General features: G+C 44.6%; 1 protein-coding gene across 1 annotated transcript in view; it reads left to right on the top strand.

Annotated features, from left to right (window-relative positions):
- The window catches only part of LOC106584773 (son of sevenless homolog 1-like), a 92,341-nt gene extending 74,794 nt beyond the window's left edge, over positions 1-17,547 (top strand). The window contains 10 exon segments of the mRNA XM_014170357.2: positions 2,735-2,854; positions 3,837-3,999; positions 4,301-4,418; positions 4,764-4,936; positions 5,497-5,613; positions 7,291-7,561; positions 14,948-15,069; positions 15,820-15,843; positions 15,845-16,045; positions 16,047-17,547. Of these exon segments, the coding sequence (XP_014025832.2) occupies positions 2,735-2,854; positions 3,837-3,999; positions 4,301-4,418; positions 4,764-4,936; positions 5,497-5,613; positions 7,291-7,561; positions 14,948-15,069; positions 15,820-15,843; positions 15,845-16,045; positions 16,047-16,400 (1,663 nt within the window). The 3' untranslated portion in view covers positions 16,401-17,547.
- The last annotated feature ends 3,978 nt before the right edge of the window (positions 17,548-21,525 follow it).

Raw genomic sequence — 21,525 nt, 5'->3', positions numbered from 1 at the left:
AACAAACTATAGTTTTGGCAAATAGGTTAGGACATCTACTTTGTGCATGACACAAGTAATTTTTACAGCAATTGTTTTCAGACAGATTATTTCACTTATAATTCACTGTATCACAATTCCAGTGGGTCAGAAGTTTACATACACTAAGTTGGCTGTGCCTTTAAACAGCTTGGAAAATTCCAGAAAATTATGTCATGGCTTTAGAAGCTTCTGATAGGCTAATTGACATCATTTGAGTCAATTGGAGGTGTACTTGTGGATGTATTTCAAGGCCTACCTTCAAACTCAGTGCCTCTTTGCTTAACATCATGGGAAAATCAAAAGAAATCAGCCAAGACCTCAGAAAAAAAATTGTAGACCTCCACAAGTCTGGTTCATCCTTGGGAGCAATTTCCAAATGCCTGAAGGTACCACGTTCATTTGTACAAACAGTAGTACGCAAGTATAAACACCATGGGACCACGCAGCCGTCATACCGCTCAGGGAAGGAGACACATTCTGTCTCCTAGAGATGAACGTACTTTCGTGCGAAAAATGCAAATCAATCCCGCAACAACAGCAAAGGACCTTGTGAAGATGCCGGTAGGAAACAGGTACAAAAGTATCTATATCCACTGTAAAAAGAGTCCTATGTCGACACAACCTGAAAGGCTGCTCAGCCACTGCTCCAAAACCGGGGGGAAAAAGCCAGACTTCGGATTGCAACTGCACATGGGGACAAAGACTTTTTGGAGAAATGTCCTCTGGTCTGATGAAACAAAAATAGAACTGTTTGGCCATAATGACCATCGTTATGTTTGGAGGAAAGGGGGGATGCTTGCAAGCCTAAGAACACCATCCCAACCGTGAAGCACGAGGGTGGCAGCATCATGTTGTGGGGGTGCTTTGCTGCAGGAGGTGCACTTCACAAAATAGATGGCATCATGAGGATGTAAAATTATGTGGATATGTTGAAGCAACATCTCAAGACATCAGTCAGGAAGTTAAAGCTTGGTCGCAAATGGGTCTTCCAAGTGGACAATGACCCCAAGCATACTTCCAAAGTTGTGGCAAAATGGCTTAAGGACAACAAAGTCAAGGTATTGGAGTGGCCATCACAAGCCCTGACCTCAATCCCATAGAAAATTTGTGGCCAGAACTGAAAAGGCGTGTACGAGCATGGAGGCCTACAAACCTGACTCAGTTACACCAGCTCTGTCAGGAGGAATGGGCCAAAATTCACCCAACTTATTGTGGGACGCTTGTGGAAGGCTACCCGAAACGTTTGACCCAAGTGAATCAATTTAAAGGCAACGCTACCAAATACTAATCGAGTGTATGTAAACTTCTGACCCACTGGGAATGTGATGAAAGAAATAAAAGCTGAAATAAATCATTCTCTACTATTATTCTGACATTTCACACTCTTAAAATAAAGTGGTGATCCTAACTGACCTAAGACAGGGAATTTTTACAAGATTAAATGTCAGGAATTGTGAAAAACTGAGTTTAAATGTATTTGGCTAAGGTGTATGTAAACTTCCGACTTCAACTGTACATACAAACGTACAGCACCAGAGAGGGGACACACTTCCCCCTCTGACGTCACTGGGCCTGTGGGAACAGCTAGGGTGGGCCGTACCCAAGGTTATCCCCTCACCTCTTTCCCACGCTCCGGGGTGAAGTTTCCCCTTGGTGCAGATCTATGATCAGCTTCTTCTCTCCCAATTCTAACCGTAACCATTAGTGGGGGAAATTCAGAACTGATCCAAGATCAGCATATATGGTAACTCATTGTATATACTGTAAGAATATCAATTGAAATGTCCATGAATTGAGCTGGTCCTCATTAATGTCCCGTAGGTCACTTCATTACTCCCTCTTTGTTTACTACACAAGCTTCTGACTCAGCTGACTTTGTTGTTGAAGTATGTAAACATGAGTTATGAAACTCATTCACAGGGTTGGTTAACTCTTGAGGTTCCTCGCGTCTCCACCAAATTAAGTAAATCCGCTTTTTAGTTTTAATGCGCCCCCACTGCTGGAACAATTTACAGATCTCGTTAAAATTGGATGTTCTGGTGCAGCTCGGGCAGTTTAGGGTGTTGATTGAAAACCTTGTAGCTGAGAACTGTAACTGTTGTTTATGATTCTGTATTTACTTTTTGTGTATTTTTAATATTAACACGTATTTATGCATGTTTAGTTTTAAATTTGTATATTGATGTGTATTGTGTACACAGGGCTCACCTGGAAATGAGACCCTTGGCTACCTGTTCAAATAAAAACATAAAAAAATTCACTATACTCCATTTCCTACGACGAGATCACAACACACCGGCCTTGTGGCCCAACAATGGTCGCCGGTATTGTCTGAAAATCTTACCACAATGCTGGCACAGAAAACTCCCTTAGCTGCCAAGACTAGAGTCGGTAGAAGTTTGCACCACTGACACAATGTCTGATTTTTGTTGTTGTTGTTGTCATATAACTAATAATGGTGGTCCTCTGTCGCTCATATGGTGAACACATGGTGCTAGCAACACTAAAGTTCTGACTTCAATTCCTGCTGGGATCACATAAACATACAGTATAGTGACTGCATACATTTTTTGTAAGTCTCTTTTAAATAATGGCATATAATAGTTTGGGCATATGGTAATCTCCTCCTAGATCTCTGGTTTGGAGCATCTACTTGAAGCGTCAAAGCGACTGACCTCTGCATTATTGTCCTCTCTCTGACCTATATCTACAGGGCGGTGCAGCCGTCAGAGCTGGTGGGCAGCGTGTGGACGAAGGAGGACAAGGAGCTGAACTCGCCCAACCTTCTGCGCATGATCCGCCACACCACCAACCTCACGTTGTGGTTCGAAAAGTAAGAGCACCCGTTTTGTTTTTGGCATCACAAAGAAGCGGTCCTTGTGAAAGGAGACCATGATACTCCTTACACTTGCAGTGTTGACAAAACATTTTCTATGATGAATTTATGGCATGATAAAGTATATTATGTAGCTGTTATGTAGCTCAATGTATACTGAACAAAACTATAAACACAACATGTAAAGTGTTGGTCCCATGTTTCATGAGCAGAAATAAAAGATCCCAGAAATCTTCCATGAGCACAAAAATCTTATTTCTCTCAAATGTTGTGCACAAATGAGTTTACATCCCTGTTAGTAAGCATTTCTCCTTTGCCTAGATAATCCATCCACCTGACAGGTGTGGCATATCAAGAAGCTGATTAAACAGCATGATCATTACACAGGTTCACCTTGTGCTGTGGACAATAAAAGGCCACTCTAAAATGTGCAGTTTTGTCACACACACAATGCTACAGATATCTTGAGTTTTGAGGGAGCATACAATTGGCAGGCTGACTGCAGGAATGTCCACCAGAGCTGTTGCCAGAGAATTTAATGTTCATTTCTCTACCATAAGCCGTGTCCAACGTCATTTTAGAGAATTTGGCAATATGTCCAACCGGCCTCACAACCGCAGACCACGTGTAACCACGCCAGCCCAGGACCTCCACATCCGGCTTCTTCACCTGCGGGATCGTCTGAGACCAGCCACTTGGACAGCTGATGAAACTGAGGGTTATTTCTGTCTATTAAAGCCCTTTTGTGGGGGAAAAACTAATTCTGATTGGCTGAGCCTGGCTCCCAAGTGGGTGGGCCTATGCCCTTCCAGGCCCACCCATGGCTGCGCCCCTGCACTGCCATGTGATATCCATAGATTAGGGCCTAATGAATTTGTTTCAATTTACTGATTTCCTTATATGAACTGTAACTCAGTAAAATCATTGAAATTGTTGCGTTTTTGTTCAGTATAGTTTCAATGTACTACGTTCTCCACAGGTGTATCGTAGAGACGGAGAACCTGGAAGAGCGGGCAGCGGTGGTGGCGCGTATCATCGAGATCCTGCAGGTGTTCCAGGAGCTCAACAACTTCAACGGCGTGCTGGAGGTGGTCAGCGCCATGAACTCCTCGCCCGTCTACCGGCTAGACCACACCTTCGAGGTGATGAAGGCCTGGAGAGGTTCTTTCTGCAAGATTCTTTAAAGTTGTTGTTAGGAAGTGGTGTGATAATACTGTCTTGGTACTATCTGGCATTGCATGAATCCAATAAAAATTGCAGTACCAAATAAGTGCCTTGTGTTGATGAGTATTGCAATTAGTAAGTCTCTACTTTGAGGTAACATAAAGTTATGGATTTCTTATCAATAGAAAGCATGACACAATGTGCCTCTGTACCATAGAGAGACATCTGTAGGACGAAGTATATACAATTGTTTTGACTGAACTTTCGGCCCCTCTCCAGCAAATTCCAAGCCGACAGAGGAAGATTCTAGAGGAGGCCCATGAACTGAGCGAGGACCACTACAAGAAGTACCTGGCAAAACTACGCTCCATCAACCCCCCCTGTGTCCCCTTCTTTGGTATGCTCTAGAGCGGTGTTTCTCAACCTTTTTGATACCAGGGACGAGGAAGCTATGGTCCTTTTTGTGTCAGGGACTCACAAGTAACGTACTGTTTTGATTTTGTACACAGCAGTACTGTGTATCTAAGACAATTTCCCCCTCGGGAACATTAAAGTTGATCCTGTCCTATGCTATGTTAAGCTTGGGTTTTTCCTCCTTGGAGGACCGTTTACATTAAAACTAGTGTTGTTTAACCATCTCGGGGACCGGCCAGCAACATTCCAGGAACCGGTGCCAGTCCATCGACATCATTGCTCCACTCTCTCATGTCTTTCCTCTCTCTCTCTCTAACTCTCTCCTCAGGGATCTACTTGACGAACATCCTGAAGACGGAGGAAGGCAACCCTGACTTCCTGAAGAGGCATGGCAAGGAGCTGATCAACTTCAGCAAGCGACGGAAAGTGGCGGAGATTACCGGGGAGATCCAGCAGTACCAGAACCAGCCCTACTGCTTGCGGGTGGAGAGCGATATCCGGGTGAGAAGCGAAAACAGTGATGTCGCACGTTCGGTTGAAGTTGGTCACCACTATATGGCCAGCCTGCACAGTCAACATTTTTTGAGAAATTGGCTTTGCAGCATGGTCCAACCCATCAACGTTTCACAAATACCATTTGGTTACGTGGAATATGAATGGGTTTAAATATGATTAACACAAGGGAGTAATATAAAACATAATTTGGCCTGTTTCCTTTCACGATTTCATCTCTACAGTTCCCATGTACAGCTGACAGTTTGCCAAATCATAGCAACCTCTTAGTTTTTGATTAGATATACATTTAGTGGTGATTCCTAGCTTAAACTTTAGTCTCATTGACATCTATGCGTGACTAAGTGAAAATTAGAAATGTGGAAGTTAGAATTCACCGCTTAGTAGAGTTACTGCCACTCAGCTCCCGACATGTACTATGTGGTTATTTATCCAATTGTCCCCAATCACCCCACACCCTTGTCTATAGTCATTAGGATAACAATGTATATTTCACAATGGATCCATCTTTCTGACTACTCCCTGTTTCTCTCCTGTGTGTAAAACAGAAGTTTTTTGAAAACCTCAATCCAATGGAGGACAAGGCAGAGAAGGAGTTTGCTGACTATCTGTTCAACAAGTCACTGGAGATTGAGCCTCGGAATGCCCGGTCGTTGCCTCGATTTGTAAGTGTCTCGTTCCTCTCCTTTACGGTTGACATGATTATCCTCTCTCGGACTCCCTATGCAGTCTGATCAGTTGTTGTATTTCAAACCTTTGTTAGAATGACATTGAAACTTCATGAGTTAAGATTAAAAATCATTTTTGTCCACTATTCATTGTTTTACATTTTAGTCATTTAGCGGACGCTCTTATCCAGAGTGACTTACAGTAGTGAGTGCATACTTTTTCGTACTGGCCCCCCGTTGCAAGCGTCATACTCTACCAACTGAGCCACGGGACCACACTGAGCCACACTTAAGCATGTGTGGCTCCATGTATACTCCTAAGCAGTGGCGTCTCGTGAAATTTCCAACAGGTTGCAAACTGGCAATAAGTAGCTGACAAATAAGTCCACATTTCCAAACGGAATAAGTAGGCTACTGCAAATGTTCAACTTCAACTTATTTGCTAGACTTACAAGCGTGTGGGAATACAATAACAGACGAAAACTTGTGGTAGTTTAGTTATAGCTAACGTCATGGATTTGTTTGAGCTTTGCCCAAAACAGCTGTTTGACAGTGTCCTCTTCTGTGTCTGCGCTCACTTCATACCTGACAACGGTGCAGCGTTTTGTCGATCATCGCCATCTGGTGTACAGAGTTATAATTGCAAACCAGGGGCTCTTTGGATAGGTTCAATAAGAGTGGCTAAAATCCTATGATAACCGCAAGGGGTATAGGGATAACTTTGAATTGCATTGAATGAGGTGGCTTGAGAAGCTCTCTGGAATGCTGGAACTACACTGCCAATTACAGCACATTTTCTTTTTGAAAACTCAATTTGTAATCTAAATGCAGTTATTTATTTACACAAACTTGATATTATTACAGTATTTTATCATTATATTAATTTTTGTAAATCCATTTTTATCTCATTGCTGCCAGGTGGGGCGGCGTCCGAGCGCCCTATATGGACGCAACGCCCCTGCTATTAAGGTAGAAAAATATGTCAGCAGAATTTATACCTCTAACAATTACAGGTAACTGCCAAAATAAAGGACCCACTTGAGTAAATGAGGGATATAAAGTATATTGAAAGCAGTTGCTTCCACACAGGTGTTCCTGAGCTAATTAAGCAATTAACATCCCATCATGCTTAGGGTCATGTATAAAAATGCTCAGTTTCTCATTATTTTGGCTACCATGGCTAGAAGAAGAGATCAGTGACTTTGAAAGAGGGAAATCAATGGTGCATAGAGGGTTTAAAGTGTGTGTGTGTGTCAGTCACCAGATCTCACCCAATTGAACACTTAAGGTAGATTCTGGAGCGGCACCTGAGACGGCGTTTTCCATCAACAAAACACCACATTATGGAATTTCTCATGGAAGAATGGTGTCACATCCCTCCAAGTAAAGTTGTAAACACTTGTAGAATCTACGCCTAGGCATATTGAAGCTGTTCTGACGGCTTGATGTGGCCCAATGCCCTATTAAGACACTTTATGTTGGTGTTTGTTTATTTTGGCAGTTACCTATAGGTAACACACTAACCAGATAGTCCCCCAATCTCTGACAGTAATTGAACAATTAACTACCAGAGCCAGTAGTACTTGAGGGCTGAGGGGTCTGCAGTTGAGTATCCCTGACATTGTAGAAGTGTTGCCCTGACCCCTCCTTCAACCCCCCCCTTTCTCCTTCCAGCCCAAGAAGTACAACTGCCCGCTCAAGTCCCCCGGCGTGCGCCCGTCCTCGGTGCGCCCGGGCACCATGCGCCATCCGACGCCACTGCAGAATGAGCCGCGCAAGATCAGCTACAGCCGCATCCCTGATAGCGAGATGGAGAGCGCCGCTTCTGCACCCAACTCGCCGCGCACGCCCCTCACTCCGCCGCCAGCCTCGGCTGCCTCCAGCTCCACAGATATCGGCAGCGTGTTCGACTCCCCCCAGGGCCCCTCCAGCCCCTTCCACTCCAGTAGGTGGTCCTTCAAGCTGGACGAGGGAGCGGGTTGGGTAGGGATTGCGGAGGAGGGAGGATAGGTTGGGTGGGAGCGCAGCTAGAGCTTATAGAGAAAGTGTTTGTTAAACACAGTTTGAGATTTTGAATTTAAGGTGGTACCTAAAGAAAACTGTCAAAATGCTTCCTTCCTCCCCTTCTTGGATCTAAGATGATAAGTGATTAGATAGGTGAATGCAAAGTGTTTTACTTCTTAGCTTTCACCAATCCTGTCATGTCAGATCAGGGATTACTCCAAGGAAGGGAGGAAGGAACAATGCATTCAAGACCAGTCAGAGTGCAATCAATGTGAAATGTTGGCGCCAACATGGATAATGCCAGTATTCCAGTTTATGTACAGTATATGGTACTGAGCACATCCAACGGAATACAACACAACCACTTACCCTAAAGATACTAACTCTGAACTAACCCATTCTACATTACCCTGTAACTCGCATTATATCAGTAACTTTTCCATTTTCAGAACTCCGTTGTAACAAGGAATGTGTGTATGTGGGGGGGGTGGGGGGGCTTGACACCCGCAGTCCTTTCAGAATTGTGAACAGTTTGGGTGGTCCGAAATTAAACTGGTCCTTCCGCCTCAGTCTCTCATTCTCTCAGGGCCTTCTCTCTCTTTTCTCTCCTCCGGCCTCTCCCTCCATCCAGACTGCGACAGCGTCTTTGTCCAGGTCTCCTTACCACATGGCCCACGTTAGTATGACCCTCAAAGCCTTCCTGTTGTCAGTGTCCCCTCACTACCCAACCACCCACACCCCATACAAACTACTACATCAACCCACCCCCGTCTCTCACTCATTCTGAGCATCCCTAGCCCTACTTGCCTCTCCCTACCCGCATGCACCTGACATCCACCTCATTGCTCCCATCTTCGCCCACCGTTGTGCCTGTCCATCTCCATGGCAAAGAATGCTCTGTTGTCTGTGTGTTTCCAAGTAGACGTTGCCCACAGAAACAGATCTAGGATCGGCTCTAAATCCTGACCCAAACCAGACTCCTGACCAGCTGAACTGACCTTAGATCCGTGTCACCCCCCTCTTGTTCGCCTGTCCGGAATTCATTGTCACTTTCAGGTTTTGCTCTATGCATCCTTATACAACATCACTCTGTGGTATACAGTGCATTCGGAAAGTATTCAGACCCCTTGAGTTTTTCCACATTCGGTTACGTTAGAGCCTTACTCTAAAATGGATAAAAAAATAAATACAAATCCCTCATCAATCTACACACAATACCCCATAATGACAAAGCAAAAACCTTTTTTTTTGGCACATTTGTTACAAATAAAATACTGAAATATCACATTCACGTAAGTAATCAAATCAAATGTTATTTGTCACATGCGCCCGAATACAACAGGTGTAGACCTTTACAGTGAAATGCTTACTTACAAGCCCTTAACCAACAATGCAGTTTTAAGAAAATTACCAAAAATTAAATGAATAAAAGTAACAAATAATTAAAGAACAGCATTAAAATAACAATAGTGAGGCTCTATACAGGGGGTGCCGGTACTGAGTCAATGTGCAGGGGCACCGGTTATGTAGATAGTTAATAAAGTGACTATGCATAGATAATAACAGAGAGTAGCAGCAGCGTAAAAGTGGGAGCAATGCAAGTAGCCAATTGATTAGATGTTCAGTCTTATGGCTTGGGGGAAAAAGCTGTTTAGAAGCCTCTTGGACCTAGACTTGGTGCTCCGGTACCACTTGCCATACGGAAGCAGAGAGAACAGTCTGGCAGGAAGCTTGGCAACAGGTGATGTACTGGCTGGAAACACTACCCTTGGTAGTGCCTTGCGGTCAGAGGCCGAGCAGTTGCAATACCAGGCAGTGATGCAACCTGTCAGGATGCTCTCAATGGTGCAGCTGTAGAACCTTTTGAGGATCTGAGGACCCATGGCAAATCTGTTCAGTCTCCTGAGGGGAATAGGTTTTGTCGTGCCCTCTTCACGACTGTCTTGGTGTGCTTGGACCATGTTAATTTGTTGCTGATGTGGACGCCAAGGAACTTGAAGCTCTCAACCTGCTTCACTACAGCCCTGTCGATGAGAATGTGGGCGTGCTCGGTCCTCATTTTCCTGTAGTCCACGATCATCTCCTTTGTCTTGATAACGTTTAAGGAGAGGTTGTTGTCGTCCTTACACCACACATTCAGGTCTCTGACCACCTCTCTATAGGCTGTCTCGTCGTTGTCGGTAATCAGGCCCTACCACTGTTGTCATCAGCAAACTTAATGATGGTGTTGGAGTCGTGCCTGGCCGTGCAGTCATGAGTGAACAGGGAGTACAGTAGGGGACTGAGCACGCACCCCTGAGGGGGGCCCCCGTGTTGAGGATCAGCGTGTTGGGTGTGTTGTTAGCTACCCTTACCACCTAGGGGTGGCCCGTCGGGAAGTTGCCGTGTTTAGTCCCAGGGTCCTTAGCTTAGTGACGAGCTTTGAGGGCACTATAGTGTTGAACACTGAGCTGTAGTCAATGAATAGCATTCTCACATAGGTATTCCTTTTGTCCAGGTGTGAAAGGGCACTGTGGAGTGCAATAGAGATTGCATCATCTGTGGATCTGTTGGGGCGGCAAGCTCGGAGTACACGTCCTGGTAATCCGTCTGGCCCTGCGGCCTTGTGAATGTTGACCTGTTTAAAGGTCTTACTCACATCGGCTGCGGAGAGCGTGATCACGCAGTCGTCTGGAACAGCTAATGCTCTCAAGCATGTTTGTGTTACTTGCCTCGAAGCGAGCATAGAAGTAATTTAGCTCCTCTGGTAGGCTCGTGTCACTGGGCAGCTCTCGGCTGTGCTTCCCTTTTGTAGTCTGTAATAGTTTGCAAGCCCTGCCACATCCGACGTGCGTCGGTGTAGTACGATTCGATCTTAGTCCAGTATTGACGCTTTGCCTGTTTGATGGTTCGTCGGAAGGCATAGTGGGATTTCTTATAAGCTTCCGGGTTAGAGTCCCGCTCCTTGAAAGCGGCAACTCTACCCTTTAGCTCAGTGCTGGTTGGGGTATGTACGTACAGACAACGTCATCGATGCACTTATTGATGAAGCCAGTGACTGATGTGGTGTACTCCTCAATGCCATCGGAAGAATCCCGGAACATATTCCAGTCTGTGCTAGCAAAACAGTTCTGTAGCTTAGCATCTGTTTCATTTGACCACTTTTTTATTCACTGAATCACTGGTGCTTCCTGCTTACATTTTTGCTTGTAAGCAGGAATCAGACCCTTTACTCAGTACTTTGTTGAAGCACCTTTGGCAGCGATTACAGTCTCAAGTCTTCTTGGGTATGACGCTACAAGCTTGGCACACCTGTATTTGGGGAGTTTCTCCCATTCTTCTCTGCAGATCCTCTCAAGCTCTGTCAGGTTGGATGGGGAGTTTCGCTGCACAGCTATTTTCAGGTGTCTCCAGAGATGTTCGATCGGGTTCAGGTCCGGGATCTGGCTGGGCCACTCAAGGACATTCAGAGATTTGTCCCGAAGCCACTCCTGCGTTGTCTTGGCTGTGTGCTTAGGGTTGTTGTCCTGTTTGAAGGTGAACCTTCACCCCAGTCTGATAACCTGCTCCAGAGCGCACAGGACTTCGTCAAGGATCTCTGTACTTTGCTCCGTTAATCTTTTACTCGATCCTAAATAGTCTTCCAGAAAATCCCACCGTATGATACTGCTACCACCATGCCTCACCGTAGGGATGGTGCCAGGTTTCGTCCAGACTTGGCATTCAGGCCAAAGAGTTCAATCTTGGTTTCATCAGACCAGAGAATCTTGTTTCTTATTTTCTGAGAGTCTTTAGCTGCCTTTTGGCAAACTCCCAAGTGGGCTGTCATGTGCCTTTTTACTGAGGAGGGGCTCCCATCTGGCAACTCTACCATAAAGCCTGATTGGTGGAGTACTGCAGAGATGGTTGTCCTTCAGGAAGGTTCTCCCATCTCCACAGAGGAACTTTAGAGCTCTGTCAGAGTAACCGTCGGGTTCTTGGTCACCTCCCTGACCAAGGCCCATCTCCCCCGATTGCTCTGTTTGGCCGGGTGGCCAGCTCTAGGAAGAGTCTTAGTGTTTCCAAACTTCTTCCATTTAAGAATGGTGGAGGCCAGTGTGTTCTTGGGGACCTTCAATGCTGCAGAATTGTTTTGGTACCCTTCCCCAGAACTGTGCCTCGAAACAATTCTGTCTCGGAGCTCTAAGGACAATTCTTTCAACATCATGGCTTGGTTTTTGCTCTGACATGCACTGTCAACTGTGGGACCTTATATAGATAGGTGTGTGCCTTTCCAAATCATGTCCAATCAATTGAATGTACCACAAGTGGACTCCAAGTTGATAAATGGAAAGAGGATGCACCTGAGCTCAATTTCGAGTCTCATAGCAAAGGGTCTGAATACTTCTGTATTCATACTTCTGACATTTTACATTCTCCCAACCAATTGTGCTATTTTGTCATTTTTTTAGCATTTTGTGTAACTTATTTTTTAACTTATTGTGTACATAATGTTGCTGCTACCGTCTCTTATGACCGAAAATAACTTCTGGACATCAGAAAAAGGATTTCTCACTGCGGACTGGAAGAAACTTTTCCCTTTAATGAGTCCGACGAGAAGGATATCCTGCTTTCACTGGAACAGACCCAGATCCACGCCTTTTGCATGAAGAAAAGATGCCTTCCATCCTTCTTCCTAACGTGCAATCATTGGAAAATAAAATTGATGACCTACGATTTAAGATTATCCTACCAATGGGACATTAAAAGCTGTAACATCTTATGTTTCACCGAGACGTGGCTGAACGAAGATACGGACAATATAGAGCTAGCGGGATTTCCATGCACCGGCAGAACAGAGACGCTACCTCTGGTAAGACGAGGGGTGGGGGTGTGTGTCTTTCTGTCAATAACAGCTGGTGCGCAATGTCTAATATTAAAGAAGTCTCGACGGTATTGCTCGCCTGAGGTAGAGTACCTTATGATAAGCTGTAGACCACACTATCTACCAAGAGTGTTCTCATCTGTATTTTTCGTAGCCGTCTATTTACCACCGCAAAACGAAGCTGGCACTAAGACTACAAAGGGAAACCCAGACGCAAGCTGCCCAGTGACGCGAGCCTACCAGACGAGCTAAATGCCTTTTATGCTCACTTCGAGGCAAGCAACACTGAAGCATGCAAGAGAGCACCAGCTGTTCTGGATGACTGTGTGATCACGCTCTCGGTAGCCGATGTGAGCAAGACATTTTAAACAGGTCAACATTCAGAAAGCCGCTGGGCAAGTCAGATTACCAGGACGTGTATTCAAAACATGCGCGGACCAACTGTCAAGTGTCTTTACTGACATTTTCAACATCTCCCCGACCAAGTCTGTAATACCTACGTGTTTCAAGCAGACCACCATAGTCCCTGTGCCCAAGGAAGGGAAGGTAACCTGCCTAAATGATTGCCGCCCTGTGGCACTCACGTCGGTAGCCATGAAGTGCTTTGAAAGGCTGGTCATGGCTCACATCACCCTAGACCCACTCCAATTTGCATACCGCCCCAACAGATCCACAGATGACTCAATCTCAGTCACACTCCACACTGTCCCTTCTCACCTGGACAAAAGAAACACCTATGTGAGAATGCTATTCGTTGACTACAGCTCAGCGTTCAACACCATAGTACCCTCAAAGCTCATCACTAAACTAAGGACTCTGGGACTAAACACCTCCCTCTGCAACTGGATCCTGGACTTCCTGACGGGCTGCCCCCAGGTGCTGTGTACTTATTCCCCTCCTGTTTTCCCTGTACACCCACGACTGCGTGGCCAAACACAACTCCAACACCATTAAGTTTGCTGACGACACAACAGTGGTAGGCCTGATCACCGACAATGATGAGACTGGCTGTAGGGAGGAGGTCAGAGAACTGGCAGTGTGGTGCCAGGACAACAAGACGAAAGAGCTGATCGTGGACTACAGGAAATGGCCCCCATTTAACATCGCCGGGGCTGTAGTGGAGCGGGTCGAGAGTTTCAAGTTCCTTGGTGTCCACATCACCAACCAACTATCATGGTCCAAACATACCAAGACAGTCATGAAGAGGGCACGACAAAACCTTTTCCCCTTCCGGAGACTGAAAAGATTTGGAATGGGTCCCCAGATCTTCAAAAGGTTCTACAGCTGCACCATCGAGAGCATCCTGACCGGTTGCATCACCGCCGGTTATGGCAACTGCCCAGCATCTGACCGTAAGGCGCTAGAGGGTAGTGCCGAACGGCCCAGTACATCACAAGCTTCCTGCCATCCAGGACCTATATAATTGGCGGTGTCAGAGGAAAGCCCATAAACTTGTCAGAGACTCCAGTCACCCAAGTCATAGACTGTTTTCTCTGCTACCGCACGGCAAGTCTAGAACCAAAAGGCTTGTCAACAGCTTTTACCCCCAAGCCATAAGACTGCTGAACAATTCATAAAATCGCCACCAGACAATTTACATTGACCCTCCCTTTTGTACACTGCTGCTACTCGCTGTTTGTTTACCTATGCATAGTCACTTCGCCCCCACCTACATATACAGATTACCTCAACTAGCCTGTATCCCCACACATATGTTATTCTTATTGTGTTACTTTTTATTGTTACTTTTTATTTTAGTCTGCTTGGTAAATATTTTCTTCTTGAACTGTACTTTTGGTTAAGGGCTTGTAAGTAAGTATTTCACGGTAAAGTCTATACTCGTATTCGGCTAATGTGACAAAGTTTGGTTTGATTGATTTCTGTTTTTAATTTTTAATACATTTGCAAACATTTCAAAAAATCTGTTTTCGCTTTGCCGTTATGGGGTATTTTGTGTAGATTGAGGATTTTTTTTAATCAAGTTTAGAATAAGGCTGTAACGTAAAAAAAATTGAAAAGTCAAGGGGTCTGAATACTTTTTGAATGCACTGTATAGTTAGTAGTAGTTGTATGTAGTAGAACCCGTAATATTAGGCATCATTGAAGTTGGTTGACGTGATTGCTTTCTCAAACATAATACTTTAGTGTTGTCTTTGTATACCCTTCCTAAAAGAGTTTCTATTACCCATCCATTCATGCTCTATTCTCTTATTTTTTTCATTTTCTGTGTTTTCAATGCTTGTATTTACTCCATCCTTCGTGGGCCTGAATGTCTGCAGTTCTTCTCTTTCTTTGAAATGAAATGTGTGATTTTAAAACCTAGTGAACAGTCAAGTGCCAGGCAATAGAGAGAACCCCCAAGACACTCAGTTGCCCATCCCTGAGTTGTAGAGTCCTGTATGGGATGAATTGGGGTTAAATATGTGTAATTACTGTCTTCTTGTAAGGCTTAATTTTAATGAACCTGATTTCCTTCTATTCCAGGGTCCTCCTCGGTTTCCTCCATGGTGAGTCTCCACAGGAACACTGAAGACACCACCGTCCCCCCGCCTGTGCCCCCTCGCAGACGCCCCGAATCCGCCCCCGCTGAATCTTCCCCATCGAAGGTGACTCTATTTTTACCTGTTTGCTACCTAAAGTTTTTCTGAGACTGTACCATTAATCAAATTAAAATCACATTTTATTTGTCACATGCGCCAAATACAACAGGTGTAGACCTTACAGTAAAATGCTTACTTACAAGCTCCCGGGTGGCGCAGCATCTCAGTGCAAGAGGTGTCACTGCATCTCAGTGCAAGAGGCGTCACTGCAGTCCCTGGTTCGAATCCAGGCTGCATCACATCCGGACGTGATTGGGAGTCCTATAGGGCGGTACACAATTGGCCCAGCGTCGTCCGGGTTTGGCCGGGGTAGGCCGTCATTGTAAATAAGAATTTGTTCTTAACTGACTTGTCTAGTTAAATAAAATAAATAAAAGTAAAATGTAATAAAAAAAAATAAAAATTAAATACCTTAAAAAGAATAAGAAATAAAAGTAACAAATAATTAAAGAGCAGCAGTAAAATAACAATAGCGACGCTATATACAGGGGGTACCGGTACAGAGTCAATGTGCGGTGGCACAGGTTAATCGAATCATTAGGATGATTCTTGATTGATTGATTCTAGAGTGTAGATGTGGAATGCTAAATATCCAATGAAACACAACGAAGTTCCACTGTCAGTTATTTGCTAGTCATTTCTTGAGATTTTAGATAACATTTTTGAGATTTTGTCGAGTCATACTCCCTCACTCTTCATAACGTTTGTGCTTCTCCTTCTTTCTCCTTTTCCACCTGCACGTCTCTCACATTCCAGATGATGTCAAAGCACTTGGACAGCCCCCCCCGCCATCCCCCCACGGCAGCCCACCACCACCAAGGTCTACTCGCCTCGCTACTCGCTCTCGACCGAGCGCACCTCCGTGTCGGAGCCGCCTGACAGCCCACCCACCCTGCCGCCGCGGGAGCCCATGAGAACGCCGGACGTCTTCTCCAGCTCCAACAGCCCCCTGCACCTGCAGCCCCCCCCCGCTGGGCCGCATCCGCAGCAGCGAACCCACGCTGAGCCAGACCTTCTTCCCACCCTCGCCGTTCGGCCCACTCACCCCGCCGCCGCCCCCCACTCCCTCGCCCTCGCTGGGCCCACGCAAGCACCTGCCCTCCCCACCCTTGCCACTGCTGGGGCCCAGTGGCCCAGACTGCTGCGGCGACTCAGCCCTCCTCCCTCTGGGGGGTGCAGCTGGCCCCCCTGTGCCCCCTCGCCAGAGCACCAGCAGTGCCGCCGCCCAAGCTATCCCCAAGCTCCCTCCCAAAACGTACAAAAGGGAGTCGGTGTCACACCCGTCGCTAGTGCATCGGGACGACCCACCCGTGCTGGAGAATGCCAACCCCTCTTAAAAATACTTGTGTATGTGATATGGGGGAAATCATTGAACACTAAAGACTTTAGACTTGAACAAAAACAAAATTTTATTGTGATGTTGACTTTAAGAAAAAAAAGACAATGCCAGTGTAGGTTCTTAGCTACCTGGAAAAATAATCATGTGCCCTTATAAAAAAAAAAAAATACTTAAACGAAAGATGATTGTCCTTTTTCATTTGTGCAGACCATTGGAGATTCCCTATAAAAACCCTTTTGGGGGGGTATCTTACTGTTTGTATGTTTGGTTGTGTGTGTTTGTATGTACAGTATGTTGTTTGTCATCGTCCAATGTTTATTTCATTTGGTTTATTTTTTTTAAGTGAATCGATTGCAGCATTACTTGTCAATGAGCTCGGTGGCCTACCCATGCACATACAGCTTGAACCATAATAAACCATGAACCAGGACCACACAAGTCCACCGCAACGTTGGATGATGGAACGATAAAGACTGTAGACCAGTTTGAACAGACTCCAGGAGAAATCCACAAACTTAGTGTTTTAACTCACTGTGTATGGGCTAAATAATCTACTAAAGTGGCCCATATTGACCAGAGACGGACCAGAGAGGACTCAAGCTATCACGGTGTTGTAAACCCATTTCAACTCCCCAATAACAAATGTCTGCCGTTCAATCCACCTCACTCAGATTGAAAAAGGGACTTGGGAAATCATGTTGTTAAATGGTGTTTAAGGCTTTTTGTAGAGACTCAGTCCGAGGCAATTGTTGTTTTTTTGTGCCAGTAGATCGACCAGAGTACCATGATTTAAGGCAGGGTTTCCCACACTCGGTCCTGGGTGCACATTTCGTTTTTTGCCCTAGCACTACACAGCTGATTCAAATAATCAAAGCTTGATGAGTTGGGTAATTGAATCAGATGTGTAGTGCGAGGGCAAAAAACTAAATGTGGGCGGCCCAGGACCGAGTTTGAGAAACCCTGATTTAAGGTACCCATCCACACCAAAGAGGTACTTTTCAAGCATTCAAGAAACACAAGAACTGATTGTTCTTAAGTTTGTGTTAGTACTTTTATGTTCTGATTTATTTCTGCCAATGAGTATGTAAAGAAAATTATGATTGACTTCTTTAAACAAGGGAATAAAAGTGTTTCTACCACTATAAGTCCACTATGAAACGAGTGAGGAGCTGGCTACCATCCAGAATGCAAACTGCCCTGATTGAATATATTTGTTTAATGATTTCTTCCTTCCTCGAAGTGGTCACTGATCTGACATGACTGAAGCTGATCGGGTTATGTACTGGAGACCTTGCTCTCTCAGTAACATAAAGAGTCCCTATGGAAATGTAGTCGCTAATTGTTTACCTCTAATTTCAGCTTGAGTCTTGCCTGTATGGGATATTTACACATTTTAAGGTTTTAACATTTCTGTCATTTAGCAGACGCTCTTATCCAGAGCGATTTACAGTAGTGAGTGCATACGTTTTTTTCCCATACTTTTTTGTACCTGTTCCCCGTGGGAATCAAACCCACAACCCTGGCATTGCAAGCAACATGCTCTACCAAATGAGCCACACGTTTTAATTTCTTAACTCATGAAACCACACAATCCTTAAAGGACGGATGAAGGGATGCCTTTTTAAAGCATCCAAAAAGGGCCATAGCAAAATGCAGTTGAATTGCTGGGCATGAATACAGTACATTTAATCACAGGTAGACCACATTCCAGTCAAATGTTACCAACTCATTATTGGATGATCATACAGTAACAGTACATCTTGAATACACCAGATTTTAATTAAGAGAACAGTAGCCTGTGAGTTTGGCAGTAGTTTATGTATGTAAAATCAGACAATTAAGTGTACTTTTGAATCATTTTGGTTTATTTGAACATGTACAAGTGTTCCACCTTCAGTTTATACTGTGGTTTGTTTCCTAGGGTCAAAATGTGGGCTGTGAGTCACCCAAAGTGCAGTGTATGGAATAGGGTGCCATATTTATGGACCCTGGTCAAAAGTAGTGCACTATATAGGGAATAAGGTGCCGTTTGGGATGCACTCATGATGAATAGCCTAAAGTAATTCATCTGGGTTTGTTGTTTTCATTGTAATAATTCTTGGCTATTCTCCCTGGTTTCTTCCATAGGGCCATCCTGTCAGTTGCTTTCAAAAACATGTTATTTTTCTGGTCCATACGCTATTTAATGGTTGGAGTTTGAGAGTCATAGCAATAGAATGACTAGAATGTGCATTCACGTTCAAGTCACGTTCCGCGATGGGTCAACTGACGGCAATATCAGTGCACCAACATTCCATCTAGGAAAGTAATATTGACCTTTTTAAGGAATTAGCAACCAGGTTGTATGTGTGTACTGTATGTATGTGATCATCTCATTCACAGAGACCTTGTGTTAACCAGCAATTCTGTGAAAAAGCCTTGGCCACAGAAGGTCTCTTAAACCCACAACACATTGATGCAGTGTCCGAAACGCAAGAATTGTGCCACATTGGGATAAACATATACTGCTGACCATGACTTCCAAGCATTTAAGTCGACTGCAGCAGCGAGATGTGCAGTCAGGTAAAATTAGATGAGTAAATTAATTTGTTTCACTGCTATGTTGAGTTAGAATGTGAACAGAGACTCATATTTGACGTTAAACTACATACACACACTTAGGTTAGAAATAGCCCGTTTAGCCGGGGCACTTAGAGGATAAGTGCTAGGGGATAATTTGGTTGACTGATTGTTAAGAGTTGTACTGAAGGTCCTGACTCAGTGCGGCGGGTCGCCGAGACTGTGATTTGAGTGTATCTGATAGTATTGGGAGTTGATAACACAGTTTCAGGAGGAACCTTTAATCAAACGACTCATCCCATGCACAGCTGGAGTCTTTCTAAGCAGTAACTTCCGGGCACAACCTTCCATCGTCTTGCCCAATCAGGCTTCCTGCAACTGGGGGCTGATCCTGCCGGGAGGCCAGCTACCAACCTCGGCCCGGGGGCTGGTCACTCATACCCTACTTCATCTACTACCACCCCTTCCAACATGTTTGTCAGATGGCGAGAAGCCAAACTCGTGAAATTTGGTTTCCGGTAATGATATTACATGATGTTGGTTTATCTGGAATGATGCTACTAGTCTGTCCCTCTTGCCAATAGTCTATACATGTGTTATGATTGATTCCTTATTAAAGTATAAATATGTATACTGTATACCCTTTATCTGTTTACGCTAATGGTTTTGCCATCTGTTAAATAGTGTGCAGTATGTGTATTGACACAGTGTTACTCGTGTGTGTGTGTGTGTGTGTGTGTGTGTGTGTGTGTGTTTGTTGATACTCCTGTGTGTTTCAAAGGTGTGCCTCTATGAGGGGGGGGGGGGGTTGTCCTTCTCTTTCTGCTTTCTCTCTGGGCTGGCGACAAGATGGATGCTCTGATCAGTGAAGCAAATTTAGCTAAACTGATTACAGAGATGAAAAAGTGAGTGCTTCTCTGTTTCGTTGTAATCATATAGTCTCTTTTATTACCACACTTATGACCCAAAGAAACCCATGCATTAATATACTATAGGGAATTGTCCCCAAACTCTACAAGTAAGGTCAACCAAAGTATGTGCTTCATGTTCTCCCCTCTGTCTCTCATTTTTTCTGCTGTTCAGGATCGGACTGCAAAATCGTCACTATGGCATGGCTGTGTCGGGACGTTGGATTCATTGTGACGACTGCTTTTCATGGAATGATTAACTGTTTATAATTACGTGATTAAATTAATCAGGTAATTATTAACTCAACCTGGGGCACCATGGGAAAGTTTGGCTTTATGAGTTTCTATTTCCCAAATTAACTCAGAATATTGATTTTACAACAGTCGCTAATTAATTAATTTTCCTCTACAGTCTCATTCTGAACGTGGCATAATCCGGGAATTTGCACAAACACGAGTCCCACTAAATAAGTCTGTCCCACACCAGTTGAGTTGATTATTTACTAACAAGCTAAAATGAAGCAGGTCCCTAGTGGGCCAACACAATACGACACGTGTTACACAAAATGGGGATTTAAAAAGAGCGAAAGAGTGCACGAGAGAAAAGCACACTTGGGTACATTTGTAAACTATGATTGTTTTAACCCTAACCGTGCCCCGAACTGCCACTCTTATGGGTCAGAATATAATGATGTAATTACGTGTCGAAGGTCTCCGATGGGGTGTCTCTTCGTGGACCGGGTTCGCCTTCTCTGATGACGTCACTTCTTTGGTTACCGGGTATAACTCTGATTGTCCACACGATGTCAGTGTCCTTTGTCTTAGTGGTCTGTTTCCTCGCCCTCGTTCTGAAAAGGGGTCTTCTGAGGACAGTCAGCCGTGTAGCTCAGGGCTCCAATGTAGGAATGAAAACAGTGTAGACACGATTCCTTGGAGAGGGGTAACCGGGTGGTCCTGCTTGAATTCACACTCTTAGAAACAACTACTCATCCGTAGCATAGATTGTTAAAAGGTTCCTTCTTCAAACTCGTGTTGCGTTTTGGGGTTACAGCTAATCGGACCTTAGCTGCAGCTCCTGGTTACCTAGTCATAATGTTAACTCTTAACTTACATGTTTTATACCCTTGGGTCAGAAATGGGCATTTCCACCTCCAATTTAGACAACAAACTTCACATTTAATCTTTACAAAAACATTCTCTGATCTGGACATTTTCCACACAACGTACATGATGCAAACATCAGGTACAGTACATATTGTGAAAACTGTTCAAATGACAATGTTTGTGTTATAACGTCATCATTTAACTTGTAATAACACAAAAAACGACATTCATTTTCATATTCCATCTATCGTCATTACTACCATTTTGGCTGTCGAAACAAAGTCCATTTATTGCATGTTACTGTTCTGAGGTAGGTTCCCCATAGGCCCATCATACATTCCATTCCTCCAAAGTGAGAGGACAAAGGGATTTTGTCTGCTGCCTTAAGATTTACAATGGGCATGAGGTGTCATAAAACCCCCCACCTTGATAGCTCTCGATCTCTCCCCCTCTGGCGGGTGTGACAGATGTCTCTAGTAGGAGTGTGGTCCACTGTAACCTGACCCGAACTGGCCAGTCATGACAGTCCCCCTCTAGGGGAAGGATTCTGCA

The sequence above is a fragment of the Salmo salar genome, chromosome ssa02 (genome assembly GCF_905237065.1).
Source record: "Salmo salar chromosome ssa02, Ssal_v3.1, whole genome shotgun sequence".
Lineage (NCBI taxonomy): Eukaryota > Metazoa > Chordata > Actinopteri > Salmoniformes > Salmonidae > Salmo > Salmo salar.
This window is presented reverse-complemented; position numbering and strand designations above follow the sequence as displayed.